This window comes from Adiantum capillus-veneris, chromosome 30 (genome assembly GCF_014529385.1).
Source record: "Adiantum capillus-veneris isolate H3 chromosome 30, ASM1452938v2, whole genome shotgun sequence".
Lineage (NCBI taxonomy): Eukaryota > Viridiplantae > Streptophyta > Polypodiopsida > Polypodiales > Pteridaceae > Adiantum > Adiantum capillus-veneris.
The window spans coordinates 6,492,904-6,510,556 of record NC_140960.1 but is presented as its reverse complement, the minus strand read 5'-3'; the positions used below and the strand labels follow the sequence as shown (position 1 = coordinate 6,510,556).

At 42.2% G+C, this 17,653-nt stretch overlaps 1 protein-coding gene across 4 annotated transcripts; it reads right to left on the bottom strand.

Moving 5' to 3' along the window:
- Window positions 1-14,206: 14,206 nt before the first annotated feature.
- Window positions 14,207-15,788, bottom strand: LOC147417485 (uncharacterized). Of its 4 annotated transcripts, none has more exons than XR_015187277.1 (3): window positions 15,316-15,788; window positions 14,961-15,072; window positions 14,207-14,730 (listed from the first exon to the last, which is right to left on the bottom strand). XR_015187277.1 is itself a non-coding variant. In XM_086506853.1 (3 exons), the coding sequence occupies exons 1-3, from the start codon at window positions 15,422-15,424 to the stop codon at window positions 14,684-14,686; spliced, it is 264 nt and encodes an 87-aa protein (XP_086362979.1). In that variant the 5' UTR covers window positions 15,425-15,746; the 3' UTR covers window positions 14,207-14,683. The 4 variants fall into 4 exon arrangements, 3 of the variants coding, with proteins under 3 accessions (XP_086362979.1, XP_086362978.1, XP_086362977.1); XM_086506853.1 differs by having other exon boundaries at window positions 15,320-15,746; XM_086506852.1 differs by having other exon boundaries at window positions 14,270-14,730; window positions 14,961-15,031; window positions 15,320-15,607.
- Between the last annotated feature and the right edge of the window lie 1,865 nt (window positions 15,789-17,653).

The window sequence follows — 17,653 nt, the reverse complement described above, 5'->3', positions numbered from 1 at the left end:
GATGCGTCACCTTGAGCTCCCACTACATCTGCTCTTTTTTCAACCTTTTTTTCTGCCTTTTGTTGGTCCGGAGTTCTTCACCTGCTTGTTTCTGGGATTCATTCTTATCCCCGCACCCACCACACATGCTATCAATATTGGGCTTGCGTGATGACCCAGCTTGGGAGTGTGCTACCTAAAAGACAATGTAATGATACTTAATATTAAGTTATGGGAACATTCAAAGAGAAGAATGTTCCACAAAATATTACCAATTCCATCAACAGGAGATCCAAAGATGCCTTCCATTGGATCTTTCTCTGCAATTACATGGAGAAAAGAAACAAAATGGTCAAGAAATGAATCTACAATCAGCTTCATATCATAAGGTATAAAAACATCGATTACCTGTACCAACATGCTCATCCATGTTTGCCTCTCCAGGTGCCAGCAGCTTCAAAGCATCTTTTAAAGGTTCCTCACATCCATGAAATAGACACTGGCCGGCAGACTTACAGGCAATTACAAAACAAAGTGGGTGATACGGATGTTGACACCGGAGCATGTAGACATCGGTAACAACAGTCTGCATGATAGACATCCCACAAGCAACACAATCACCTAACTGCACACAGCTATTGTCCGATCCCAAATGAATAGGCGGCCTGACAGGACGGATAGGCATTCTTGACTTGAACAAATTAATAATCGTTTCCACAAATCGAAGATGCCCTGTCGCCACTTCTACTTCCCATAACAAAGTGTCATGCTGACCCTGTAAAAAAATAGCAATGCGTACTTTATAAAACAGTATAAGTGTTTGTGCATTACTTTCAAGAGTCTTCATCACTTTATGTGGTACCACTTAAGAGTGTTATGTAAACACATTTAAGTGGTCTTTTACCATATAAAATGGTCTCTAACCATTTTTTCCTAATTAGAGTTTAACCACTTTTAAGTAATATCAACTACTACTAGGTCAATCAATCAAGCTTACATACCTGTAAAACGGTGCTGCCTCTTCACCTAGGTTATCGAGATTGTGCACTTCAATATCAAGTCCCATGTCTTTGAGAGCCTCCTTTCTGATTTGAATCAAGGTCTCAAGCTTTGCCATTGCTTCCTCGTTTGGTACAAGCCCAGCCTTATGCAACTTGAGTTCCTCCATATCCTTGTTCAGTCTCTCTACGATCTTGGCGGTGCCTCGCATCAAACCAACCTGCTCATCTCTCTTTGTCTTTGATTGATCTAAAGCAATTTTTATTGCTTCGAGACATTGTTGCTTCTCTTTTAACTTTTCAGCAGCATTAGCCTTCATGTTAGAAATAGCTGCTACATCAGCCGTTGACACAGAAAATGTAGTCGAGGAAACATTTGACATTCGAAATGTTCCCATCGAGCCAAAGGCCCGCTTCTTTAGAAATTCCTCCTTAGCCTGCCCTGAAAATTGATGTCCACATGAGTATGTCTGCCAATCAAAGCCTGTGCCAGTACTGGCAGTGTAATTAGGCATATTTTCTGCATTAATTTCCACTCGCTTCCAAGACATGGACCGTTTGTGGACCTCCATTTCTCCAATTTCCTATCTAAAGTTTTCTGTTGGCGTAACATTTTGATAACACCTTCAGCATACACAGCCCATGCAACTAAACCTTCAGAATCTTCAGCGCCCTTGCACTTCTGCCACGTAAATCCATGTGCAAAATGCACACCTACCTCGTTGTTTGGGGGAGCTCCCTGATATAGTTTGTGGTATAGCAAGAGACATTCTTCATACATTTCAGGCCTCAGCCCCTTTAAATGCATCTTCTCCTTTTGGTGGCACTTGTAAAGCCATACCCTAAGCCACTCCTCATCTGAGAAATCATCATCACATAGGAGCTTCAGATCCTGGCCAACCAAGCATAGCCCATATTCGGTATGAGAATCTTCCTTGGTGAAGAAAAATTTTGTTTGAGTGGGTAAGGCCACTCCTGTTACTGTCCACCTCCCTGTAAAAACATATATGAATGCATGTTAGTATCTAATGAGCCATAATTAAACTTGTTTTATCAACAATAAGAAGTGGTTGAAATGATTTCTGCACCATTCTCAGTGGTACTGCAAAATTTTTAAGTGGTGGTGTACCACTAAATGGTTCTCAACCACTTAAAACTGGTTAGGTAACACTAAAAAGTCCTGCTACACCACTATTTGCTGGTGATACATTACCTTTTGGTGTTTCTTCACCACTTTAAAGTGGTGCTCCAACACATAAAAGTGGGTTGAACCACTGTTCAGTTGTGCTACACTGATGTGAATTGTTGTACACAACTTAAAACTGGTGCTACACTCCTAAAAATTGGTGCTACACCAATAGAATGTGGTATCTCCTTGTAAAGCTTCATCATTTAAAAGCACTTAACCACCACTTTTAGCAAAGATGCAGACTGTGGATCACGTACCACCACTTAAATGTGATTTGAACCACAAAAAGTGGTGACCACCACTTTATTGGTGTTTACCACTTTATACCAAATAACGTTCAAGTTAAGAAGCACCATTTTCTAGTGGTTCTACACACTTTTAAGGTACCGAATAACATTCTAGTTAAGAAGCACCACTTTATAGTGATGTTGACCACTTTATAGTGGTCTTCACCACTATAAACACCACTTAAATGTGATTTGAACCACAAAAAGTGGTGAACACCACTTTATTGGTGTTTACCACTTTACACCAAATAACGTTCAGGTTAAGAAGCACCACTTTTTAGTGGTTCTACACACTTTTAAGGTACCGAATAACGTTCTAGTTAAGAAGCACCGGTTTATAGTTGTGTTCACCGCTTTATAGTGATGTTGATCACTATAAAGCGGTGAACACAACTATAAACTGGTGCTTCTTAACTAGAACGTTATTTGGTACCTTAAAAGTGTGTAGAACCACTGAAAAGTGGTGCACCATTGTGATGCTTCGCTTAAAAGTGATGCTTCACCACAAAATAGTTAGGGTTTTCCACTGGAAAGTGATGCACCCATTGTATCGCCAGTTTTTACTAGAGCCTTACCTTTTTTTAGTGCTACCCAGCACTTTAAAGTGGTCCAGTATCACTTTTAAGAGATGGTGCACCATATCAGCATAACTATGTAGTGATGCAACCATGGTTTCTGCCCAACTTTAAAGGGTGCTGTAGGTGCACCACTTCAACACAGCCTATCAGTGGTGCTGTACCCATAAAAAGTGGGGTTCACCCACTTGATATTTACTAGTGGTGTGCACACTACTTTTTCCTAATAAAGCAACACTTTAATTGAATCCATCGGGGAAATACCTGCATCTAACCTGCTGAACATTTTTCTTCTTAGGTGTACCCTTGGGGGGCTTGGAAGTTCTTTTTGTAGCATGCATGTGCAAAAAATTCAGAAATTTTACAAGACATAAAACCAATTTTATGACTAACGTAGTACTTTGCACATGAAAGTGGTGTCTCACCACTTGATGACCACTTGAGAGAGGTGAGAAACTAGTTCAAAGTGGGCATCCACCACTTTAACGCATTTTCTCGTCACTTGAATGCGGTGTCTGGCCACTTGAAAGCGGGAATTTTCCGCTTGATTGCAGTGACAAGGTTTTAGTTACTACTTGAAAGTGGTGTCACACCACTTGGGAGTGGTGCCTCACCACTTGCATGGAGTGATGGATTGACGTAGTGACTTAGCACATGAAAGTGGCTTCTCACCACTTGAATGCGGTCAGACACTACGTGAAAGTGGTTTTTATACGTGTAAGTGTTGGGTGCACCGCTTCATTGTGGTGTGACAGCACTTGTAAGTGTTTACTAACAAAATGTGTTCAAACTCCACTAATATGGTTTTGGTTACCATCATAAGGTGGTGGGCACCATTCATGCAACAACAGTAAAAAGTCTATGGCACTACTATAACTGTTGCACCATGACTAAAAGCTGCTACATCACTTGGAAAAAGTGAGTTGCACCACCAAAAACGTTTGCACCTGTAACACCCCTACGAGTTTGTAAAACACGTCTGTTAGCATTGGGTAAACAAGATTTTTTAGTGGGTGAACACCACTTTGTAGGGTTTACGGTGAAGCGTTGGTGCATTTCTAGTAAAAACTGTTTCTTAAACATTAAAACCTGCTACAAAACATTAAAAACTGGTTCAAACACACTAAAAAGTGGTGTGGAAACACAACTAAAAGTGCTTCAAAAACATTTAGAACTATTGATCAAATTTTAGAAGTGGTTCAGATACAATTAGAGACCAGTATAGTAATGTTTCACCACCTTTTAATGTTGCAGCACCACTAGAAAGTGGTGCAAAACACCAAAACAAGCTGTAGCACTAATAAAAAGAAGTATAGAAACATAATGTTGTGGCAGTAATGAGTTGTAGAACCAATAAAAAGTGGTATAGAAACATAATGTTGTAGCAGGAATATAAGTTGTAGCACCAATAAAAAGTGCTAAAAAAATATATCAATTACCTGAGGCTCCTCAAGAAGGTGGATTGGATGCTTTACATATGAACATCTAGCTAGTCTCTTACTGCAAACATCTTTCTTGTTGGGGGACACCCTCATCTCATACGCCCAAAATTGAAAGACTATGTCTTTAACAATTTGAGTGATGTGAGTTCTCCGTGTATCATCTCTATGACACACAGATGCAGGGAACGAACCATCGGATTCACTTGACACTATTAAGTGATGTTTGGCTGAATATAAGTTTCTTTTGGATCCCCATAAGCTTGGCAGCTTGCGGTATACTCATGTCAGTGTTTTGCTCCTTGCTTCCACCATTCACCAACATCAATTGCTGATTTCTTCACAAAAAACTCGTCTAAAGATCTTGGGACCTTCACATGATTCAAAGTGTTGCGGATGTTTCTCAGCATAATTGCTTCCAACTCTTTGGATTTACTCTGCATGGTAAGGAAGCAAGGATGTTGAAGAAGTTCATCAAAGATTTCCTTCCTACCACTTGCATCCATTCCCACGGTTAATGTATCAAAGTATTGTACCATAGATTGACATATCCTTCGTTTCTTTCTTTCATCCATTTCCCCCGTATTGCTTTCCGTCACAAAGTTGACCGTTGCCCTACGTTTCTTTCGTTTTTGAGCAGCCCAATATTCCCTCATTAATTTTCTGCGTTGAAGTTGAGCTTCTCTACTCAATGACGATGAGCTGATAGACAGTTCTTCACTGTGCTCCATTGTTGCAGTAATTTCAAAGGATTTCTCTACAAGAAATACAATACAAATCATAACTACACGCTATACTTTTAATTAATACATGACACTTCTTGCACTAATTAGCAAGATACTAACAAAGAAAAATAAGTGTTTACATACCTCAAGAATCATCAAGTAGAAGAGGAACCTATAGAGATATAGTTCGTGAGAGAGAGAGAGAGATGAGTGCGAGCTCAGACACAAGAGGAGCCAAGAGAGAGAAAGAGAGAGAGAGAGAGAGAGAGGGGGGGCTGAGCGATACAGAAAGCTCAGCAAGAGCTCTGTGAGAGAGAGACAGAGAGGAGCTAGATAGAGCTCCAAGAGAGATCTCAGAGACAAAGAAAACTCAAAGCAGAGAGAAAGCTCAGACAGGTTGTAGTGGGAAAGAAGAGGCGGACAATAAGCCAGCGTTCAGTAGTAAATTACATTTAGTCTCATTAATTGTGGTACGTTAGGAGACTTAATTGACGTACCTTAGGAGAGTGATATTCTTTTTGAGATTTGAAGCACTTTTAAAACACCCACTTTAAAGCGCAAAAAAGCAATGTGCTTGACATTACTTTCCAGGCCACCTATACATGCTTTCACCCATACATAATATACACTAAAATTGATTATATGAGTCATACAAACCATTTTAACACATAGTATGGACCTTGATTGTCCAAACCATATTTAATTCTTGTGAGACTTTGTAGGAATGGTAAAATGGTTATCACCCTATCTGATATGGTTTGGATGATCCCGACTCATACTATGCTCTAAAATGGGTCGTATGAGCCATACAGCCCATTTTAACGCATAGTTTGGGCCTTGACGGCCCATACCATACTGGATGGATGTGCAACTTTGCACACATGGGAGATTAGCGCTCAATACCACCCATGAAACAATATGGTTTGGACAGTCTCGACCTATACTACGCTCTAAAATGGACCCTATGTCTCGTAAAACCCATTTTAGCGCTAAGTATGGGCCTTGACCACCCACTACAAGAGGTACTTAATATTAGCGACGCTCACAGTGCGACGCTCAAATGTGAAAACCCACGGCGTTGCTATGAGCGTTGCTAAGTTACAGGTAAATTAGCGACACCCATAGCGACGCCGACAGGGGTAAAAAAATAACCAAGAGAGTCTGAAAACTGAGATCTCATATCTGAGTTTTTGGTGTGCACTCAAGCAAGCAAAGGTAACCCGCGCTTTCCCTCTCTCTCTCTTTCTTCTCCACACACACACACACACATGAGGAGAGGAAGGAGAGCCAGGTATGCTCCTTCCCTCTCCTCACTCTCATGTTCCCTTCCCCTCTTTCTCTCTCCCTCTCTCTCTCTCTCACACACACACACATTGTGTTTTTGAAAGAGAGAGAGAGAGAGAGAGAGAGAGAGAGAGAGAGAGAGAGAGAGAGAAAGAGAGAGCACATGCATAAACAAAAAACGCACACACACATGCATAAACAAAGAATGCATACACACACATTGAGAGAGGAAGAGAGAGAGAGAGAGAGAGAGAGAGAGAGAGAGAGAGAGAGAGAGAAGAAGAAGAAGAAGAAGAAGAAGAGAGTCTTAACGTCGTAGGAAACTATCCCAAGAGACCTTAAATATCTAGTCGACGAGGAGTTGAAGACCTGTTATTCAAGAGGGAAATGGCATAACCAATCTATCACACTTGGGTGATAGAAAGGTTATACCATTTTCCTCCTTTTATTGGCGCGCACACACACCTACACACACACACTCGAGAAGAAGAGAGTTTAATTTAACGTCGTAGGAAACTATCCCAAGAGACCTTAAAGATCTAGCCGATGAGGAGTTGAACTCAAGACCTGTTATGCAAGAGGGAAATGGCATAACCAATCACCACACTTGGGTGATAGAAAGGTTATACCATTTTGCTCTTTTTATTGGCACACATACACACCCACACACACACGAGAAGAAGAGAGTTTTAACGTCGTAGGAAACTATCCCAAGAGACGTTAAAGATTAGGTTCGATACAAACTTACGTTAGATTAGATTTAGGTTTATTTAAGTTAGATTAGATTAGATTTATGTTTATTTTTAGTTAGATTTATGCTAGATTAGATTTAGGTTTATTTACGTTAAATTAGATTAGATTTAGGTTTATTTTGAGTTTAAGATTAAATTAGATCTAGATTTATGTTCGATGGACTAGCTTTTTTTAGATTTAGGTTAGATTTTAGTGCATGTCAATGAAGGTGCGCTCATGATGGTAAGCATTGTATGAAAAACACTTGCTCATATGAAAAACATTGAAAAGGACTTCGTTTTCCTACATGAGAAAATTTCTTGCACTCATAGCCTCGACAGTCCATGCGGACCGGCAATTCCACCTGCATGTTCGACTGCTGCTACCATACAATAAGCCGTCATGATCAGCCAATGGAAGAGAAAATTGAGCCTACACAGAAATTAGTGATGCAAGATGATGATCCAAGGGTCACACACACACACACACACACACACACACACACACACACACACACACACACACACACACACACACACACACACACACACACCACAGCCCATCAAATCTAGAGTAAGAATTAAGTGCTTTGAGTAGGCATCAGCTACATTGCAAGAATGACATACTTGCATGCTACAGACAAAGATCTACTGTGCAAAGATGTTAAGATGTTGTGAAATGCTACAGCTAGAGAAGAGGCAAAGGGGTTTTGTCCACTACATGCACTATCATCTAGACGTGGGTGTGTAGATTTCTTGTACCCACAAATATAGGCATTAACCAATAAAGACGAGATTATAACCCGGTGGTTCAGATCTCCATGCACCTCTAGACCGAGGTGTGCGGAGATTGGACATGACTAGAGAATGTGAGGTAGTTTACAGTGTGAACAAAGAGAGAGAGAGAGAGAGAGAGAGAGAGAGAGAGAGAGAGAGAGAAAAGACGAAGAATGCCAATAGAATATTAAATTTGTTGTCCAAGTTATAAGGTTTTTACCCTCATTATGAGTAGTGACGAGGATGTGGGGCCGTCCAACCGAAAGACCTATCTCTCAACGAGGATCTTATGTCCTTGTAATCAATGCAAGCATGTTGTGCGACGGACAAGACGCGTTTCTTTGCAGCACGTTCGCGAATTTGGCGAGTTCGATCCATCTATTATAGATCGAGTTGTTGCCAATTATAACTCATCGGACTCTGAAGCTGGCCAACACGTAGCAATCTTGCAACCCAATAGACGTGTTCCTCGTAGGCGCTTTGGTCAAGCAGCATATGTGAGGCCACAAGATGTAGCCTCTGACAGCTCGGGGGATGATCATGCAGATCTCATTCCCAATGAGGCAATGTTTGAGTCCGAGATCGATGAAATGATCGAGACGATCATGGATTTAGAAAGGCTTATCTATGATGATATGAAAAGTGAAGCCGATACGCCATTGTATAATGGAGCACGGGTGTCTAGATTGAAGGCGCTCTTGGTTCTTCTCAACATGCAGGCAAAGTTTGGATGGAGTGACACTAACGTCACAGCCCTTTTCAGGTGATCTATTACAATTAGTTTACTTTAATAAAAAACTCTAGATGTATAATGATCTGATAGATTTTTACACCATTGTACCGTATTTTTTTCATTGTGTAGATTGCTCAAAGAGCACATAATGCCAGCTGATAATGTGATGCCAGATTCCAGAGAGGAAGCAAGAAATATTTTGCGAAACTTGGGGATGGATTACAATTCGATCCACGCTTGTCCTAATGACAATCTACAAACTTGCGAAGTTGGTGCAATGGATCTCACAAAAGGAGATCAACGTAGACTCCATACCATTCCCAAACTAAACGCTGTGGAGCTTGTGTGCATGTTTGATAAACACTTTCCTACTACCATGCTAACCATTCAAGTGTATCTTCATGTTTACATAGTTGATGAGGTGGAAATAGCTGGCACAGTACATTCCAGATGGATGTTCTTTTTAGAACACTTCATGAAAACGCTCAAGGGATATGTGCATCAGAAGGCACGTCCGGAGGGTAGCATGGTAGAAGGTTGGCTGGTATCAGAGTCCCTAATGTACATTGGAGAGTGGCTAGACGGATTTGATAAAGCCCGGGACACACTATGGTGAACCATAGATGATGAGCGCATATCTGGGATTTTCATGTGCAATCTCGGTGTTGAGAAGAAGATGACGGAATATCTAGAGGCTAAAATCAACCGATTTTGCATGCTTCACAATCGAGTGATGCAAAAGTGGATTTCACAATATGAGGATGCAAAGCAAGAGCGACAAAGGACACGAATCGAGTGGAGACGGGGAAGACGACCACCGATGCACTATCCAACGGGTCTGGAGAGCCTACCAACATTCATGAGCTTAAGATGGTTGAGTGGGAGTACTCTCGGGGTTGCATGACCAAGGTAAGTTTGCAATGTACGACTAGTGACTTTCTAGATGTTTGAAAGGCCACTCATAATCTTTGTTCGTTGTAGTATAAGTCATACACAGCAGCATGGTGTAAAGGCCGATATTTTAGGGTGGAATGGATCGACAAAAAGCGTTTTACTCAAGATTGTGGAATCATGGCAAAATTTGAATAGTCTAGTCAAGGACGGTCCTCTGATGCAGATCTTGTGGTGGCGGAACTCACTTACTTCGGCACGCTACAAGAGATTTTGAGGATCGATTATAGAGGATTTTTTGTCGACTTGTTCGACGTGCAATGGTTCAAGATAATCATGGAGGGTCGCAATGCTACTGTGCGTAGAGGAGAGTCTGGTTTTCTTGAGGCGGATTCAACTAAGAAATGGACTGACCTAAGAAACACTTTTGTACTACCTGAGCATTGTGTACAAGTAAGTATGTAAATAGTTAACATCCCATTTTAGAAGTTATGTGCTTGGAAGCTCTCATGTAAGTTATGTGGCTCTAGCAGGTGATATTTTATCCTACAAAGTCTGCATCAAACTGGTGGTACGTCATAGAGGTAGCCCCTCATAGTGCACGGACATATGAAGGCTACCATGTGCCATTCACAGCGGCATCAATGGAGGAGATCGGAGAAGATGCTCAGTCAGAAGCCGCTGAGGTGGTGCTTGACGAACATCAAGCTGCTAATCTCTATGGGGTGCATGGAGAGGATCTACAATATGAAACGGAGGACATCTGTTTAAACGGAGAGCTCTATATAGATATAGGAAGTTATGCTGAGCTTTGTGAGGATGAGAGAGAGATCTCTTAAAGCCATAAATATTGTATTTGAACAATCTAGCTCCATTTTAATAATGTATATTGTATTCACGTGGCTTTTTGTCCATTTCTGTCTATATGCGTCATTGCATTGTTGTATTTAATGGTCATTGCGTCATTGTATTTAATGGTCTTTGCGTCCACTCCAGGTACGTATGCTCTAAGTATGTTCTCACAAGCAGGGACAATGAGCACTGCGCTCCGAGTGGGATGGAGACTAAAGCTGCAATCGCGAAGCTGGTTTGCTCAATATAGATGCTCGTCCCACCACTAGATCTAGCTGATCGAGTGAAAGAGACACTAAGAAGCACTACTATTGCTTCTCAGCGTCTCTTTCACCCGATCAATTAGATTTAGTGGTGGAGCAAGCAACTTCTATGAGCAGAACTTCGCGATACAGATTCAGTCTCCATCGCACCCGGAGCGCAGTGCTTTTACAAATTCACAGAAATTCAACGAAATCTCTCTACACAGGAATCCCTCACCCTTTATGAGTCCCCTCTCTCTCTCTTTCTCTCTCTCTCTCTCTCTCTCTCTCTCTCTCTCTCTACCTATCTACTTGTCCATGTTTTCTTCTCCATTCATTCAATATTAAGTTTTAATGTTCGTGTGTTTAATGCAGGTATGGATGATGAGTAGTTTCTTTCTTCTTTGTCACCCGAGCAGAGACAGTGGTACGTGGAGCGTTATCGCTCTAGCGCACCATCGCACGTTCCTACTCTGGCCGCGTCTCCCTCTGTTTCGGAGCATTCAGTGCCCTCCGAAGCTTCGATGTCGACGAGACGATCTTCACACTCGTCTAGGCACCGACGCTCTAGTGGTGGCGGTGACGGTTGTTGTGGGGATGCCGCCGCCGATGCTTCGACACCGCCTTGTGTTCGCCGAGGCTCTTTACCCTCCTCTTCTTTGTCCGCCTCGACACCAGCCATGGCATCGCCATTGATACCAGGTTTTGTGCGGTTGACGACCGTTCCTAGCATCTACACACCACTAGCTACTCCTCCAGGAGTCACTCCAGTGGACACTCCTCGCTTCGGGGCCCAGACTCCAGTGGAGATGCCTGATGTCCGTACCCCCATCGACATGCTACTAGAGACCCCTACCGGGACACCCAAGTCCACACATCACCAGCGAGAGGGCTTGCCTTACTCCGTCGACTTCAGCTGCGGCATCATCTTGGATGATGAAGGCAAGAAGGTGATTTCGCGCATGCGCGGTCTTTGCTCTCAGGTGTTTAGACACTACATACTAAACACCTGGAGTGAAGTACCAAGTGATTTAAAAGATAGAGTCATCAGCATGCTTCATGACGATTTTGCCGTTCCAACACGGGATGACCGCTTCAATGAAGACCTGATGAAGGTTCAAATGCGTGAATACTGCAAGCACAAGCGTTCTGAAGTGTAGAAAGCAATCAAGCATGGGTGGAACAGACTAGATTGGCTGGCCAAATAAGATTGGAAGAATGCAAAGAAAGCAACGCATGAGAATCCTGACAAGTGCTTTTCTTTTAAAATTTATAAGTTTTTTTTTTAATTTGAAAAATAATGCCCTTTTGTATATATATTTCTGTAAGTTTCAAGAACTTTAAATACCCTTCTGTTGAACTCACACGATAGGTTACATTTTTATTAGGTGACCTCCCCAGGGTTTGGGGGCAGCGTCACTGAAGGTTGAAAATAGATGCATTTTCAGATATGAAGTTGTATATAATTTTACAAAAAATGATATGATATTTAGCATGTGGAGGGACTCTAGTCTCTCATACACGTTGTATGAGGAGAGAGAGAGAGAGAGAGAGAGGGAAAAAGAGTCTCAATAGAGATCCATATATTCTCTGAATTAGATGCTTAGTAAGATTCTCGTCGAAAAAGTCCATGCAAGCATGTGGGTCCATGTTCAATGATCTCTGCAAGTCTCATCGAGTTTCACGTAACTTGCCGAGTTACGTGGCGACCACATAACTGGACAAGTTACGTGGACATCTGACATGTATGCCACGTTGTTGTTGAGAGTTCTTCTAGGACGACAGCCACATAACTCGCCGCGTTATGTGGCCGGTCTATGTAACAATCTAGTAGACTTTGCCACGTAACTCGTTGAGTTACGTGGCCTGCTTATGTTGGTATTGCCACATTACTTGGTGAGTTACGTGGCCTACTTATGTTGGCATTGCCACATTACTTGGTGAGTTACGTGGCAATGCCGCGTTCTCATGTACGTGAAAATAACATGTTGTTTTTGTGGTATGACCACGCCACTCGATGAGTTACGTGGAGCCTCTTCCCTATAACTCCTCGAGTTCTAGCAGTATGCCACACGTTGCAAGTTTTGCTTTGGACACGAGGGTCACTCGACGAGTTAGCCGCATTGCGAAGGTCACACTTGGGTGTCAACTGTGGGAAGTGGGTACGCTCTATCTGGCATACACCCTACTATCAATGAAAAGCTCCGTTATGATGTGTCCCAAATGGCCTTTCCAATATTGATATTGATTGTACTTGCTTCTCAATAAGTTCTCTTTTTCTTGCCCCCCACTCCGTCGTCGGACGTAGTGGGAGTCTCACTCGTGTAGTCCTAGTTCACCACCAGAACCATTTGATACCTAGCATTACCCCTGAGTGTGACATCTATTGCAATGATAGAGTTCCTTTTCAAGAACCTTTCGTGACATATAGTGACAAGGACCTTCTCCCATGAGCAAGGCTAGCTAAAAACAATTTTATACCAAAGACAAACACCACACACTCTAAGCTTCTCCCAATTTCTAGGTACTCTTTAGAAATAGGCACACTGAAAATTTACATGAATTATCTTGCAAGAAATGTTGAAATCTAGATGGAAATTTGCAATTTTAGCCAATTAAAAACACACTAAACTGGTTTTTGCGGACATTGCCCCTGAGACGTGGCTACTTTAGTCACTTATCAACCACTGCAAAGGCCTACAAAAATATACGGACTTGAGTGCAATCAAAATTCAATTGGACATGCATGTTGAAGGATACACAATTTTAGCCAAGCATATCATAATTCTATGAAAGCGATTGATGAAGAGTGATTGCCCCATCCGCAAGAAGATGGCACAATACATAAATTCATCCGTATGGGTTTGACTGATAGCCAATCCACCAGAGGGATGCTTAGTAGACGAAAGGGTAATTTAAGTCCTCAAAGGGACTACGCTTTCGTAGAAACACACTTCAACTCTTTGGTCTAAGGCATAGCAAAGCTAAATCAAACCATCCCCAACAAGAGATGGTTGAACACACACACACATGACACACACGATAGAGAGGATTTATCATGACCGTGTGTGAACACAATTGTTCGGCATATCACTAATGAGTTTTGCCTTGAGGACAATCGTCACTATGTAGTTGGAAGTTGGAGAGTCTAAACACTCGATATAAATTTGACATGAACAAATAAGAGCCAACTCAGCCAAGTTGAAGCTCCCAGAGTCCCAGAGTGCCAGGCTGCCAGCTAAGGTCAAGGCTGTCGAATTGTGTGCACGGGCATTTTTTGGAGGGCACAAACATTTGACTGCCCCCAATTTTCAGAGGACTTGAAAGACGAGATGTTGACATTTGTAACCATCAAAAGGGTAGACCAAGTTATAAAGTGCTCTACAATTAACAATAACCCCCCTTATGCCTTTCAATTCTATATTGAAGCCCACTTACGTATACAAGCCTGCACTTCCATTTTTGTCACACTCGTAGGTAATATCTATTGAAGGAAACCCACCCAATCCAAAACGCTTTATATATATTTATATATATATATAAAATAAGTTAGGCGGGGCACATGGATAGCAGCTAGGGCACAGCTATAAAGAAAAAGTCAATATTCTGGCAAAAAATGACAGACCCACAAGCTGCCTCCCACATGAAATTCTACATATTGTTACACGCTTGTCTTCCGCATAAAATAATCAAAATTCCACAATGTTGCAATTCACATGGCTACCACTCCAATATTGCAACACTGCCCGGAAGCCATAAGCTAGTAAAGGTACAGCATCAGACAATAAAACCGATGCACTGCGCCGGCCTCAGCCACAGAGAGGAGCCATATATAATCGAGCTGCCGCTATTGGTTCGGCAGCCAGCTAGCATGAATTTGCACACACATAATCTGTATGGGCAATCCCATCTGCATTGATTTTTGTCTCATGCTGATGGCCGTGATGGTGATGGTGGTGGCGGTGGTGGTGGTGATGTACTTTAGCATCCGCTATTAGCTTCCGTCCGCCGCCACCGCTTCCCATGCCCTGCATTGATATTAATTTTATCAAGAATTGACAGATAATTTGCCAAACAATTCAAGCCCATTACCATAATCCAAATCTAGATGAATGATTAAGGATATTCAAAATGGCTGGTGGATATGCAATGTGAGAGGGACCTCTCTCTCTCTCTCTCTCTCTCTCTCTCTCGTCTAGCTTGATTTGGCCTAGCCCTAAACAGAAAGGAAACAAACAAGAAATGTTTAGGTGTTTACTGTAGATGCTGCAGAATATGATGACCTGCCGTTGCTGATCTGTAACGAGAGATTCACGCGCCGCAGCTCCTCTGCGTTTAAGCAAAACGTCAAGCAAGAAGCAAATCAGCATCTATGAAAAGCAACAGTCAAATTCAATAAAGACTTACAACCAAAAAAAAAAAAAAAGAGGCATACTATACGACTCTGAGATACAAGAATAATAGGTGTGTGTGTGTGTGTGTGTGTGTTATGAGAGAGAGAGAGAGAGAGAGAGAGAGAGAGAGAGAGAGAGAGAGAGAACCTACGAGTGTGTGTGTGTGTTATGAGAGAGAGAGAGAGAGAGAGAGAGAGAGAGAGAGCTGAGAGAGAGTACCTACGATTGTGGTCGTGGCAGGACGTACTCGGGTGCATGAATGCATAGGAAGAAAACAACAGAAACTCATGAGGAGGAGCAGGAGCAGGAGAGGGCAAGAACTCCTCATAATTTGTTGCAGAGACACTAATAATTGCCGAGTTTAGCACTAAATGGACGCGCGGAGAGAGAGAGAGAGAGAGAGAGAGAGAGAGAGATCAGGGGTTTTGAGAGCGAGGCCCAAAACGCAACTCTATAACGTCACTGTGGACGATCGACGAGAGAGAGAGAGAGAGAGAGAGAGAGAGAGAGAGAGAGAGAGAGTTAGATTTGTAATTGCAGTTGTATTTGTATCTGTAATACGTATAAAAGCGCGTAGCGCTGCTGAAATGGCAATGACATGGCAATGCATGTCAGGGGAGCCACGCAGGCACTATGTAACGACGGCAGCTGGCCGGGAGGAGAGACGAGGAGGAGAGAGGGAGAGCGCGATCATGTGAACCCTGCTAAGCGGAGAAAAAATGAGGAATCTTCAAAGAAATTGACGGCGACTGATGACAAAATATTGTATCCACACAATGCGCCCACAGAGCACAGAGAGAGAGTGTCTGAGAGGAGAGAGAGAGAGATGATCCGCCGCCCGCGATACCGCATCCTCTCGGCTGCCTCGGGACTCGGGAGTCGGCGCTCTCCGCTGACATCTCCTACAAGAAAAGATCGTAAAGAGTGATCGTTGACCAATGATCAGATACGACAGAAGACAAACGTTGACTTTGGACGGCTGCCATCGCACGCGTATCATCGTTTGGCTCCACACTAGTCTCTATCTCACAACAGTCCAGAGTCCAGGCTCCTCTCCACTCCACGCCACCCCTGCAACGTTGTACCTGCGCTCTTGTGATAGGCTTTCTGCTAGGCCCGTGCGGTCCAATTCACAGTTTGTGACCCGCGGCATCTAGAGCCCTACACCAATATTGCGCCTGGAATGAGAGTCACGGGCATAGAGCCTTGCATAGAGCTGTACAGGGCCGCACACGGAAGGAGAAAGAGAAACAAAGCATGTGAAATGCACCCTTGGGCACATTGTGAAAAATTCTTGGCAGAGATCAAGGCACTCTCCATCAACTATAGGTTGCTCGAAGTCGGGCCTTGGGGAAAGCATAGAACTCTCGGGAGCAATTGTGGACCATTGGATATAGCTCGCTGATTACTGCCACATCGCAAGCTAATGTTGTATCAGTTTTTATTCCTTTTAAAAAAAATGCAAAGCATGGAACTCTAATTGGAAGCTAACTGTGGATAGTTGGAGAGCATTGTCATATATGGACGACACTCGTTTTCCTATTTCTATAAAGGAAAGAGGCATATTTTTATCACACTGTCTTCCTCCTCTTCGGAAGGCCAATATGACTTTTCATCTTACCGTTGAAAGAGACATAGTTGACATTTGTTTCCCTATTTAAATAAACACGACCCTTATTAGGTCACTCTTTCTTATCCTCTTATGACACATGCCATTCTGACTTTTTACCTCGTTCATTTACATTTGGCCAAAGCCCATCTTAATCGGTTCATTTGCCCTTTTGTAATTGGCTTGCTAAAACAAGTCTTTTAATCTTTGGCCAAAACCAAATTCGAAGAGTGATGGGATCGATGTATACTATTTAAACATGTGTCCTCACTTTGTTGCCCCTTTTTCAAAGCTGCCCAAGACTCTACTTTTTCTTTCCCTAAAGGTGGTGGGACACCACAAACTAACACAAGCATTCAAGATATAAATTTTATTGTGGCTTTTCTGTCTTATGTTTACTTTGTAATTTTTTGGTTTGCTCTTGGTGAAATGTTACGATATTGAGTATTGTTTGTCATTAGCATTACAATTGGGATAGCTTAATATGTAATGGTTAATTACGGTGATATCTTTATTTGTCACTAATTGTGAGATTAAAACTGAGAAAAACGATACGGCAACAAAATCAATAATGTCTCTCGGCCATTTATTTTAGCATAAGTGTTTTTTAGATATTTTTTCAATAAGCTTACATGGCTTGGTTATAAAAAGGTTAGTGAGAACCTGCCCCTTGAAGATTTATGTAATACTTATAGGAATTATACACAAATTCAAGTGTGAAGAGTGGACTCTAATTTTTTGCACTTGCTTACTTTCACTATAGAAATTAAATACCAAATTCCAAGAGATCAGGTGTAGTGATATTAGGCCATTGATTTGGAAGATTCTCTCCCCTAATTATGCTATATTTCTTGCTTACACCTTTCTCTTATAATATTTCACCATCCTGATTAGGTTTATGTCAAGGGGAGTTGGCCTAGTAGTAAAGGTGAGGGGCTCTAAGTGCAT